At 40.2% G+C, this 13,504-nt stretch overlaps 1 protein-coding gene across 1 annotated transcript; it reads right to left on the bottom strand.

Moving 5' to 3' along the window:
* Positions 1–314: 314 nt before the first annotated feature.
* On the bottom strand, positions 315–11,618 carry gyg1a (glycogenin 1a). The gene is made up of 7 exons (XM_079370695.1): positions 11,462–11,618; positions 8,348–8,483; positions 8,080–8,254; positions 7,720–7,882; positions 6,343–6,469; positions 4,885–5,122; positions 315–3,647 (listed from the first exon to the last, which is right to left on the bottom strand). The coding sequence occupies exons 1-7, from the start codon at positions 11,601–11,603 to the stop codon at positions 3,483–3,485; spliced, it is 1,146 nt and encodes a 381-aa protein (XP_079226821.1). The 5' UTR covers positions 11,604–11,618; the 3' UTR covers positions 315–3,482.
* Between the last annotated feature and the right edge of the window lie 1,886 nt (positions 11,619–13,504).

Consider the following 13,504-nt stretch of genomic DNA (forward strand, 5'->3'; position numbering starts at 1 on the left):
GTGAAAAATAATCATCGACATGGTTGTTTTGAAATGTGAGGACTTCTTTCGTTCTTTTTCATATATTAATGGATGATGCCTGAGTGAAGTCAGCCATCTGTTGCTACAGGGGGCTCTGAAGGCTCATCGGCAGCAGCCACCGTTCTGGAAATCCTCTCTCAGGATAACTTTGAGTCAACCTAAAGACAGGCTGAGAGTTGTCGTTCTCTATGAGATCACAGTGCATAACTCAAAAGATTAATTGCACTGTATCGAGTCATTACAGAATAGATGAAACAGACAATTACATTCATGAAGGATCAGAGGGACGGAGGCTGTTTTCACTCCTTCTTTATTAGCGCTTCAACAGGTATGCACAGTTAACGTGGGGGAACAAGATGGCCAAACATTAAATTATGATGAATTACTTTCACACTTTTGTATTTTCCAGATTAAGCAGGTTAGAAACAATGACACATGGGATTTTCACCAATCCTTTCCGGTTTTCTTGTAGGAGTGTGTCAAGTGAAATAAGGGGAATCTATTTACCACTGTTAGTGAGAGATTAAAGTTCAGTTTAAGGACACAGCTAAAGTGAAGTAAAGGAGGTACAGGCAACAGGAAAGGAGGAAAACGTGTTGTGCTATTTGCAGCAGTTACAGTTATTGAGGTTTTGTAAACAGTGAACGGCTATAAGGCAGCTGGTAACACTACAGACGGGAACTGATGAAACGATGTACTGATGTGGGTCTGCCTGGAAGTCGACATGCAGGGCACACACACGTCTGGTTAGCACATAAATACACACAAGACTATCAACATCACTTAAGGATGTGGCTGGAAGTACTTCATTACGTTAACTCTGTGCCATGCAAACGCAACACAACTGGCCCTGACCACATTACAGCACTGGAGGTTAGAAAGCTGAAGTCACAGAGAGCCGGTCAGAGTCAGAGGCACCAGTTAGGAACCTTTATCTTTGTACTCTGGTGAGATAAATGCTGTCTGATAAAAGAGGGACTTTCGTAAGAGGGTTGAAAAAAGAAGGAAGGGAAGTGGATGGCTTCAAAGTGGAATAGATGCAGTGATTTATTGCAGGAGAATAGTTGAGGAAAATTTCAAGAAACAACTTTGTGTTTGGCATCTGTTCAGCAAAAGCCTTTGCATGTTTCTGGTAAATTTTCTGGTAACAAGTCGTAGCTGAAAATGTCCACAGGTTTGGAAGACTAAATCCATCCTGATCAGATGGAGGAGAACACTTAAATTAGTAGGCTGACATTTTGGGAAGTACACTTATTTTCTTCCTTTCTGCTACAAAGACAAATTTAAACCCTTTCTGCACGTCAGTCTCGTAGTAAAAAAAAAAAAAAAACCCACCTGAACAAAGACCAAGACATGACCTAAACCAAAGCGTATGAAGACCAGGACTTTGATGGAATAAGACTGCGTCAAGACCCAGGAAGCCCTAGATGGAGTAGATTTTAAAACTAGACCAGTGTAGGTCCCAGTTGGCCAAGCACACTTAAAATGACACCGAGAACATGCAAACCAACAGAAACATATTTCATTCACTTAAATTATCTTTTTTTTTTTCAATTGCTCTTTCATTCTGGGTTGATATAACATCTTGTTACTGTGCTGAAAAAAGCCGGACTGTCTTCTCAACAACATAAATCATAATTTATTTATATATTTGTATAACAAGATAACTATCACTTTTATTGGGATTAATTTATTTTTTGAATATAATACGCTTCTACACAAACCGCAGACAACTCAACTTTAAAAAAGAAAAAAAAAATCCCCAAAACACATTGTCAGATATAAATTATAATCCCTTTACCTAATCTCTTTCATTGCTATAGTTATTATCCTTTGTTTGTATGTGAGCAAAATGACAATTATTTTAATGTTATTGTAATGGTAGACTTTAGACAAAAACTCGCCTCAATTCATTTAACCATTTTTAATCAACATTCCTTTTAACTGTTTCACCCGACGTTAGCAGTTAGTTGATGGTTAGGTAACTATGTCGAGAGGCCTGTTTCATTGTTTATTACACGCAAAATAATTGAAGAAACAACTTGTCACTACTTGCCCTGCACCCACAATCAACCTTCAGGATAACACAAGATCTATCTCTTAAGCAGCTTGCCATTGCATTTGTCAAAGGTGTCAAATATTTCAAATGCATGATGTTTTGCAAACCTTTCCTTTAAGTCCTAGTTATGTTATATAACTAAAGATAAATGGGCAATCCCATTAGCTCTGGTCTTGACTCGTCTTCAAAATAAATCCACAATAGTCTTTCTCAAAGATGAGATACAAGTCCAAGATAAGACTGAGCTTTAAAAAAAAAAGTGGACCAACAGCAGGCCTCCAGGCAAAGACTGATAAAAAGTACAGCAAAACGCTTCCCATGTAGTTAAACTGTTACTGACCTATCATAAAGAGGGGAACGTTATCATCTTGCCAAACACAAAGAAATCCATACATCAGCACTTTCTAATATCACTCTATATCATGTAAATTTGACTCTTTTATCTATGAAACTGATGTTTTTGGGAGGTTATGTACCAAACTCTTTCTAGGTTGCTGCAACCAATTGCTAGGCAACTAGCTGCTACTCCAGAAATGTGCTGGTCTTGGTCAAGAAAGAGTGTGTTAATAATACATGAACCCCCTCTAACACTGTAAACCATGGTAATCAGTTAGCTCTAAAGCGCTAGCAGGCAGATTTTGTTACCTGTGGACAAAACAAGATTAGCTGTTTTTCTTTCGGCCCTGATGGTAGCCACTCAGCACTTTGTATATGACTGTGTTTTGTCAGATAACATAGTACAAGCAAATGTTGGAAAATCCAAACATTGCTTTCATTGTGTGTGTGTGTGTGTGTGTGTGTGTGTGTGTATATATATATATGTATACAAAGGTATTTCCTAAACAACAGAAAGGTTTGCCCAGGTCAAAACCTAAGTTTACATTTAACACTGCGGGGAAAGAATGGAGTGGTGCAGTCAGAGGGAAGATTGGATTTAAACATTAGATTTGCTCAAGGCAAACATTTAAGCATGCAGATAGTTAACATCTGTGGGATTATAACAAATATGTTTCTTTTCCCCTCGGGTCTGTGGACAGAATGCTATGTTACCAAGTTACTGAGTAATGTCCGTTGTGCCGTTAAGCTAAGTTAGCCAGCCGCTGCCTCTGTTATGACTCTGAAAGAAATTAAAAGTGTATATCCTGAAAAGTAAAACTCCTTTTAAAAGAGAAAAAAAAGAAAGAAATAAAGATCGGAGTGCATGGGGACTGTGTCAAACGTATGCTCTCTGTCATTCACACACGACGAGAGGATGCAGAGAGTGAGGTTGGAAGTTGCACAGATGCTTTCACACAGTCACCTGCTAATAAAGCCCCTGCGATTGGCCGAGCAGTGCTTAAATCGCTGCCCAGAGCTTCAACTGGTTGTATCTATGTCCGTCACACATTCCCTCTCCTGACTGCTACTTTAAGAAGGAGTCTAGTTTTCGCTCGATGTTGGCAAAGGAGTCGTCCCCCATGTAGTCGATCTGGCCTGCTTCCCAACGCTGCTTCCTTTCCTCTGATGAAACTTTCTGGACAGGGGGAGCAAAGGGAGCTGCCTGCTCGCTCACATTCTCATGATTGCCCTGTGAGAGAGAGAGAGGGAGAGAGCGAGAGCGAGAGAGCATGAATGATTCATCACGAGACAAGAGTAATACTTTATAAGGACAGGTTCAGCCATGCTGAGCTGAACTCATTCTTTTTAAAAAAAAAAAAAGAGAGACAGTGAGTACCTGCAGGCTTTTCGTCACAAGACACAAGAGAAAGACACGACATTGTGCAACACACCTTTAGCAGATAAGAGCTGAGTGTGTTTACAAGAAAACATGTCCTGTTCTCACGAAGAAAAACAAAGTTTGACTTCCTGCAGCAAACAATCGGTCAATTCCAAGACAAGGCTCAGAGTGAATAACAACAGGGTGTAAAGGAACTAAATAATCATGAATGATCCCTGCTAGAGCTACTCATTTAAAGACCGACTCCTTTGGTTTGGTCACCTTATACAACTGTTTACATCTACATCTTCATCCCTTTGAGGAATTCAGATCCAATAACTTGCAATTTGGAGTTTTAAAGTTGAAATGACGGACAAAAAGTGAGTCGTGATGAAAGGAAAAGTCCAAACCCAGAGCACTGCAGAGTGTGAGCCTGAAAGCTCGTATATATATATATATATATATACGTTGAATTTTAGACCACTGTCAGAAAACAACAGATGAACCTAAACAAATAAATGTGGGCTATTTTTGCTTTCATTGGATAGGAGAGCTGACCTCAGAAAGGTGGGATGACAAGCAGCAGAACTTGGTTTACTGGAAAAGTTTCATCACGAAGCCACTGGTCAGTGTGACACAAGGTGGCACAGACTCAGGAAGTTGGAAGTTTCAGGTTTTGCCTGTCATCTTTTTTTTATTACCAGGTTACTATTTCACATCTGATTTGTTGCAACACTTCCGTCTGTCATGTGAAACTGTTGGGAGGCATGGCACATGGTTGTGTCATTTACAAGCCAAAGCTAAACCACTCAGGGGGACTGGAAACAAGCAACCACATGTTTGTCAGCTAACTGGTGAAGAGAAATGGGGAACCATCCACTTTTCCAAGTCACCATGATTTTTTTCATTCTCAGGTAAAAGCATGCCATGAAAGATTTTGACATTTAGAATAAAGACCAGAGCGAGAGGAAAGTACACAAGAGGTTTCAACACAGGCAGGACGTGAGGATTATGCAACAGGGTTAACATCACACCAACCATCGCCACTACACCTACAGCCAAACCCTTCTCTGTCACTCATAGTCAAACACCATGAATGTTTACATACGTTCTCGCTCGAATCGGAGAAGCCAATGTTGAAGGGCGTCTCTCCGTAGGCCTTCTGCAGTAAAGGCACGACAGATTGGGCGTACAGCTGCCACCACATGAGCAGATAGTCGGGGTGCAGTTGGCACAGTTCAGGGGACTGGGAGTGACCCTTCACAACTTCCCTCTGAGCGTCATAGGAGTGGTTCCATGGCTTCACCTTACCCAGGAAGTGCACCACCTTGGCATTATGTCCGTACCTGTAAAGACAGATAAGAAAAACGAATGTGCTGCTATTAGAGGCGAATGAGGTAAATCCACTCTGGTGGTCTGTCACCTTTAAAACTAATTGGGAATGATGTTGAAGTCAACGGTTTCTTACAACAACAAAAAGAGAACATCTCAGTGATGTCACCCATTGATCTCTAAAGAGGTACTTCTATGCCTAACAATGGCGGTAACCATATATTCGCCAACTATCTTTTCATCAATCTAAAAACAGTTTGTCATTTCATTTCAAAGGTTTGATTCAGAGTGGGAGATGTTGCTGATTCCTGCATGTAAAGGATACAGAAAAAGTAGTGTGAGGACACACATTTACATGCAGATAAGATTTTGTGACCGATGTGTTGAGGAAGATACATTATCTTGTCATGAGTCATTTCCTTTTTTTATTTGTAATTCTTTATTTTTTTACTGTCTGTTTAGTTTGAACAAGATAAGAGATTACCTATTTATACGATATCTTATAAAGTATGTAAGGATGTATACTGTCTCAACATGTGTTCAGATGACTGGCCATGGCTGGTTCTGTATAATAGGCTGACTTTTCTAATTAAATCAAATGTTTTAACTGATTATTACAACACCATTGACAAACAGGTCTCAATTAAACCTGAACAAGGATGGTTGCTGCCGTCTTTCACAACATGCCCCTGAGCGGTGCTTGCGGGTGGCTCTTGTGACATGGGCCACAGGAACACAGCAATGACAAAATTACAAAGAAATAGGTGAGGTCCTGTTTAACAGACCAACAATCGAATCACATCAACCAGGGCGGGCAAAAAATATTGACGTGGCATTATGTTGTTGTCCTGACTTGAGTGTGTGATGCAAGTACCGTATCAAGTGTACCTAATATTCATACCCACAATGCACCAGACTTATAATGAAAACAAAAGTGTGGGCTCTGATTCTCTCGCTCAGGCGGTGGCTGAATGTGCTCTTGCTGTAAGTTTCCGCAGGTTCTTGTAATTCAACACCTGGCCACAGATACACACACAAATACACAACCTTTGAACTGACCTTAGATAAGCTTGCGACCTTCTCTGACACAAACAAGAATCAGAATAAGTGACAAAGAACAAAGACACTCTGCAAATAGAGATTGTTTTGCAATTGTGTTTATGTGATTGATCGAGAGTGTGTGTGTGTGTGTGTGTGTGTGTGTGTGTGTGTGTGTGCGCGCGCTGATACTGACTGTTTGAAAGCTGGCAGGTAGGAGTAGATGGCGATACTGCTGAGGTTGTAGATGAAGGGAAGGTGTTTGGAAATATCTGCTGTAGCCCAAGTGTTAAAGAAGCTGTTCAGAACCCCCTGATCTCCCCCTGCGGGCACAGAGAGACACACAAACAAAACACACAAAAAGAGCCTCATTAAACAATAATAACAACAATGAAGAAAATAATTTCAGACACTGTCTCTGTCTAAGAAAGAGCAGAGTTAGTGATGGCCACGAGCTCTGATACCTAACCCTTTAAATTCATACAGTCACACTGTAGTACACACACACACACATGCACGCACGCACGCACACACATACCACACATTGCCACAGGCTGCGACATCCACAAACAGATGGCACATGTAGCGACACAGTGTTAAATGGCAGATAAAGGGCAGGGGTGAGCAGGCAGTGTGAGGACAAGGTTGGACCCCGTCAGGGTTGACGTTAGGACACTTTTATGAGTGTGCGTTTGTGAGAGTTTAATGAGAAAAACGGAGATTGGAAAGAACTTCTGGCGCTTATTATCCTTATTATTATTTAGCCTAACAGCTGATAGACATGAAATCGAGTTGTATACTCTAGAATTTGTTCATTCAGTAAATCTCTGTCCGACCTATCATCTGATGACGATTAGGCTCTTGGGGCCAGGGCCAAAACTTCAGCTGCTCCCAGTGAAGCCAGCAGATATCCGGATAAACGATAACAGATATCCGGAGCCAAGCCTTCCCCTTCCGTGCAATGGTCATTGTCTACAAATCTGGCGAGCTATTTGAGACACGAGAACGACGTCGGCTTTGAGAGAGCTCATCGACAAAGTCTTGTTCTGTGAATTCATGTGCAGATCTGTTCTTAGAGGTTAATTAAAAGCTCAGACAAAAACCGTTGAGTTTCAGGGTCACATTCTGGGGAATACCAGAACACGTGAAATCTTTAAACCTACAGTACATGTTAGCATTGTTACTGTAAGCATCCTAATGTAACCCCCTTTCACTCAAAGCTACTCTGTGCCTTACAGCAGCTTTTGAGTTGCTAGCATGGATGTTCACTCACAGCAGCTCCATTCCAGTTCTTCACAGCTTTATATAGCTAACCTTATCTTCAAGGGCTTTTACAACACAGCTTATAATGCACATTAGTATGTAGTTTGGAGATGAGGAAGCCTGCATAAACTACTAAAGCATCAACTCTTAAACCTAACCGTCATGTTGTTAGAATTCTGACTTTTAATGCTTTTTAAAGAATGAAGCTTGAGAGCGTTAAACCAAACACCCGTTCAGAGATCTTTGATTTCACTCTCACTTTGCCGATACACATCCTGTAGCATCGAACTCCAAATAAAAAGGGACTCACCATCAAAGCTGCCATTTTCACTGCAGAACGTGAGCAGCTTCTCGTGCGTCTCATTGGACGGTTTGAAGACGAAGACGCCAGAGTTGAAACAATCCGGCCAGCCAGGATCTGGCGCCGCAGACAGTTCCTCTCTCTCAAAGAGCTCGTCGATATTTGATAGCACCTGAATATGTTAAATCAAGATGGACTTTGTGACATCTATCAGTGATAGTAATGACAAAAGGCACAAGACTGGAGCTGATACACCATTTCCAGTATGGATTTTCAAAGCTGTTTATGAGACATGCATCACTAATAAATGCATTTTCATTGACACTGTGTCATACTTTGTGCTGCTGTCAGGCGGGGGGGTTTTCTCACCAGTGTGTCAGCGTCCATGAACACACACTTGCTGTATTGTGTGAGAGTCCAGCAGTGCAGTTTGGTGAATGTAACTCCCAGGTCTGGTCGCTTCATCAGCGACAGGTGAGCTGCATCGCCCGAGTCCATGACATCCACCACACACACCTCGTCATAAATGGAGTGCAGTACTTCTCTACAACACAAGAGGCAGAATTTAAGTCATTGTGTACAATCGGTTACAATCCCTGTCTTGATAATCACCGAATACATTAACAATGTGAGTTACCTGCAAGGTTCGGCAACATGAGGCCCAACAAGTGCAACCAGTTTCTTGGTTGTGTTGTGGTTTCGTAACGACTGGCCGAGAACCATGGCTCCCTTGGCGTAGCTGTCGTTCGTGGCCAACGTCACAAAAGCTTGATCTGATTGAAGAAACACACATTCATCAACCATCATGCATGTGAACATGTTGTGGAATTCAGGGCTGATTCTAAAACCCAATACCGGTAGTGCTGTTCTTTTTTGTCACTTCATTATAATTCTCCATGCTTGTTTTTGAAATGAGCTACGTTATTTGGGCGAATTTGAATTATTGTTCGTGGTCCTTTCTCTTGAAACGTTCCTGGAATAAACTGCATGATCCAAAATGATCTTTCCCGGAGGCCGAGTCGGACTCCCACACTGCCGACGTTGTTTTTCACGTTTGACCATGAAAAAACAAAAGCAGAGTTTACAGACAGCCGACTTCTTTCGTCTGACAAAAAACCTCTTCCCTGAAAACATTTACTTGATGCAACACAGCATATAAACATCAACTGCTGACATCATTACATTGCCACATGAGCTGATGTTTGAAAAAGGAGACAAACTGGCTAATACCATAGTTATCGAGGCATTCCTACCAATTTATACTGCACAGAGGACATACATTTGCTTATACCAGAAAATATCATCACTGCATGTAAATGACAGTTTTTTTTAACGATGTAGTAGTCATGCTTAATTCCTGTCTGATCATGTTAAGTGTTGTAACTGTATGACTCTTATGACTAAAATCAGGTTTTGTTTCCCAAGAGCTCTGTCGCATACAAATTAAGGTATGCAAGATGCCGAGCCAACGTCTACAGGTTTCCATCAGTGTAGAACAAACTCAACTTCTGTGCAATGTTGTGAGAAATCGAGGGGACAGATCCTGTTCTCCCTTGGCAGAGACAGATTAAGAATTGCTGCAACAGCATCTTCTCTCACAAACTGGCCGCTGATAACACTGGCATCTCGACGACTTCAAGAAAACAATTTAACCCAATGAGCCAGAGCCAGTTGGTTAAATTCCTCTACAGGCTGTATTGTGAAAGGTTCAGTGTCTAATGAGACGCTCCCACTCACAATCATGCATATATTAACAGCAGGGGACACGCTGTGTTGCATGAGTGAAAGTAGGCCCAGAGCCAGCAGACAGAATTCGTCAAGCTTGGTGTGTGTTGAAGGGGTTTCTGGGAAACCCGATCAGAGAGGCAGTGTTACACGGTTGCTAGGGTCTGTGTCGAGGAATTATAAAGTGACTATCAAAAGAGTGTGAGGCCTGTTTCGCATACAAGGCCGTACAGCAAGCATGTGCTATGTTCCCACAGCTATTTGAGGCTACAGCACATACAGTCATAAACGCCATACATCTCCAGGCCTGATGTCTGAAAGAGATGTTTCTTTTCTTATTACGAGACCTGGATCTTAAATTATGAATAGTTTAGATTTTATAATATAACGTAGGCCCAGTCAATAACTCGTGAATAATCAGGAAACATATCTTCTTATTTGAATTTGAACGTCAGCTGTGTCCAATTTAAAATAAAATGTACATAGATTGGATGTAATCATTGTTTCTTGTACATACAATTTGGATGATTGTAAACCCTGATATATTTAAACAAATGGTATTACACTATAAAAGGTACAACCCCACAAGGCCTTTAACAGTACTGGAGTAAAAAAAAAAAAAAAAAAAAACTTCTAGTCTACACACTGTGGCGCACGTACGCACTGTAAAAAACCCCCGTCAAGTTAACCCAGGAGCCTTCAGTAACCCAGGAAGTAAACGCATCTTCCTTACAAAATAAAACTGCCTGTATAGTAAAGTCAACTCAGAATTGAGGGAAAGTATTCAAGACTGTGAAAAACTGCTAATGCCACCTTTTTTTCCCCTTAACAGATAAATCCTACATGACCACAATTTCAGCACTGTTTAAACTTCTTTCCAATCTCAATTAATACCAAATCATTTTCTCGTTAAAACTATTTATACTCACTTTCCTTAGCCAGCAGAGTAATAAGAAGAAATCATATATAGCCTACTATTAAAAGTGTTGTTGATATACTCAGCATGGGCCTCAATTACGCAATCGTACATCTGTGACCTTCATGGAACAGTTTGACATTTGACAGACGATTAACCAAAAGTTGGTGAAGAAGATCTATACCACAATGTACCTGTCTCTATTGTTAATAGGCTATAACCAACAGAATATTTAAAACTTTGTGCGAAACTGACTGGACAAGAGGATGTTGATGAGGCAAAGAAAGTTGTTTCCCTTGACGCAATTTACAATTTCACTCTGACGTAACTTTGAAAGTGTGCACACTTATCAAACCTCTGACTTTAAAAATAGATTAGATCACACTTTACCAGCATGTTGTTGCTCAATAAGTTAATGTTGGCTCACAAATTAAAAGAAATTGCAGCAGAGACACACAGATTAACAGTCAAAGGTTTTTTTTTCTCTGCGAGTAAAATGTGTTAGATAGCAGTACTGTTGTTTTATGAATTCCAAAAGTCTGTTATGTGCAGCTCATATTTTTTCCTTTAAAATTGGCAACATCAGTAACTGTATGCTTTGAGTTGGCCTCGATGTAAGTTTAATGAAAGCCTACAATCACAAAAAAATATATATGAGCTGGAAATATTTTACTGAATATAATTAATTTAATATTTTACTTTTACCTCAGCACAATATCACCTTTGGATTGTTGCGTATATATGCGGTTTAACTTTGTTTAACATTGAAAATATTGACCGGATGTCATCTATTATTTTATCGCAAGCTTTACGGTGGTCCAAACAGCTGCAGCAACCCATCAAATCAAACGTATCAGAAGCCTTACATAATGTACTTATGTACAACACTGATGTGCAAACATTATAAACACTTGGCTCATATCTCTCTATAAGAAAACGGTTTGGATAGTTGCAGCTAGATGTTCCTGCAGCGTTCATGAGGATGATTTCCGTGGACGAGAACGGGGCGGTTCGCGCAGCTCCCCGGTCCGGTCCGCAGCAGGCGGAGTCCCGGTGTCAGTGAGTGTGTGTGGCGGCTGTGAAAGTCACCGAGGCCCCGGCGTTTCTTACCCGACATGGTGCGCTGAGGAGAGTCCACCCGGGGAGCGGGGGTCGTGATGGGGCAGACAGAGAGCTTGCACTGCGTAGAGCAGAGCTTCAACAGCTGGGGGCAGTCCAAAACAGGAATTAAACTCCACATTTTCCGGGTCATGTGACTAGTGATGGCTGACACGCCCCCCCCCCCCCAAAAAAAAAAAAAAAAAAAAAAACACAGACCGGTAGTGTAGAAAAAGGCTATAGCATAGTTATAGTCATTTAATTCACGAACATGTTCACATTAATAATTATACTGTAACTTTACTCTAATTTGCTAAGTGTTAGGCTACAGAAAATCAGTAGTCAAAGTGTAGCCCTTGAAAAATCCATTCCCTTCGAGCACTGGATGTCTCTTGTTGTCAAATTGTGGATGTACTGATGAACATGCATTACATTCATGTTTAGCTTAAATAATGCAAAGTTAAAGTAGGCCTATTGGCATGGAGCTTTAAGATTTAATCTAAAAAAAATTGAGCAAAGACACCTGATGTTATGTTTTATGTAGGCCTATATATTATAGCTTTCATATATTTTGAGTATAGAAACTTGATCTAAATAGTCACCTCTAAAATACAATGGCCCAAATGCAAGTTACACGTATTGAATACAAGTTAATGAATATGCCTCTGTTTAACTCAAATCTAAAATGAGAAACATGTAACCTTGCATCATGAACTTGATAAAGTGAGGTCTTACGTAAGCCAAGGTGTAGTTCTAAATATAATGTGTGCTGTTTGCTATAGTTTATGGCAAGTATTGCAACATCTGCAGGATGTGCTTTCCTTTAGTGAAAATAAGATAGTCTGCAGCTGGTATACCAGCTTGACACAACACTGCCTCTGAGTGGTCATGGCTTCACATCACAGCTTACAGGGTCACCAATCACACACACGTTTACTGGATGAATGTGCTTTCAAGCGGCTGTTGCTGCACACAATATGAACAATTAAAGATCAACATAAATGTGATAGGAGAGTAAAAAAAAATACCTTGAACTTTCAACTTTATTGTCCCCAAGGGAAAATTAGCTTTCAGTCAGGTAAAAGTGTTATAGGCACATAAAGCATTAAAATACAAAAGTATATAAAAGGAGAATTGAAAATATAACTATCCTTTCAGACATAGTGGAGAGGAAAATGCTTACTCTGTTCTTTTTTAAACGTGTGGCGTGATGGCTTGAGTGTTAAAATAAATGTTTCATTTTTTGGCTCTATATCTGCATTGTAATCAATTGCTGTTAATCTAAGGCCAATTTTCAACTCTAAAATACTGATTTGATCTAAAACAGTTAAGAACTGTAGTTAGCAATGCATTGTGATGCTTACTTTGAAGCAACAGAACAAAGGCCCTGAACAGTATAATGATTTTTTTAAATTACAGGAAACTACAGAAATGTTATTATCTATTGTGCCTATCTAGTGTAAACTGTGATATGTTGAAGTAACATCAAAGTTATTTACAGTTGCCGCGACCTCCGACCTCCCCACCGGCCCTCCGTCGTGGGTGTGGGAGGCAGGCGGGTACAGCGGAGGTCGCATGATAAAATATGAGGGGTAAGAAAGAGGAATATTTGAAATAATCACCAAAAAATGTATTAAAAATGTTTTACTTGTTATAGCAATAATATGTGGGGGTATGAGCAATTATATAATTATTATATCTACAGTATATCATGAACTTCATCATACCACTGTAATAATGGCTTACTATAATGATAGTTTACTGTAATTTAACAAGGACATTTATTAGTGTGCCAGATAGGAGCTCAACTTCACTTTGGAGAAAATAATAATTTCTTCTTTTGTCTCTAGGCAGACTATTTTTACTGATCTGTCATAGGGATGAATTATCCATGCAACCTGTTGCTGATTAAGAAGGAAAAAGGATTTTGTACACAAAGTATGCTTTTCTGTTTATCTGGTTTACTTTTAGTTCGCTGTCCTGCGCATGTGCCCTATAATCGTCCAGTGAATTATGCAGGAGGCTTACAAGAAAGTCTTTTGGCCAGCTGTTTCA

The sequence above is a fragment of the Symphodus melops genome (assembly GCF_947650265.1).
Source record: "Symphodus melops genome assembly, chromosome: 19".
In the NCBI taxonomy this organism is placed as follows: Eukaryota; Metazoa; Chordata; class Actinopteri; order Labriformes; family Labridae; genus Symphodus; species Symphodus melops.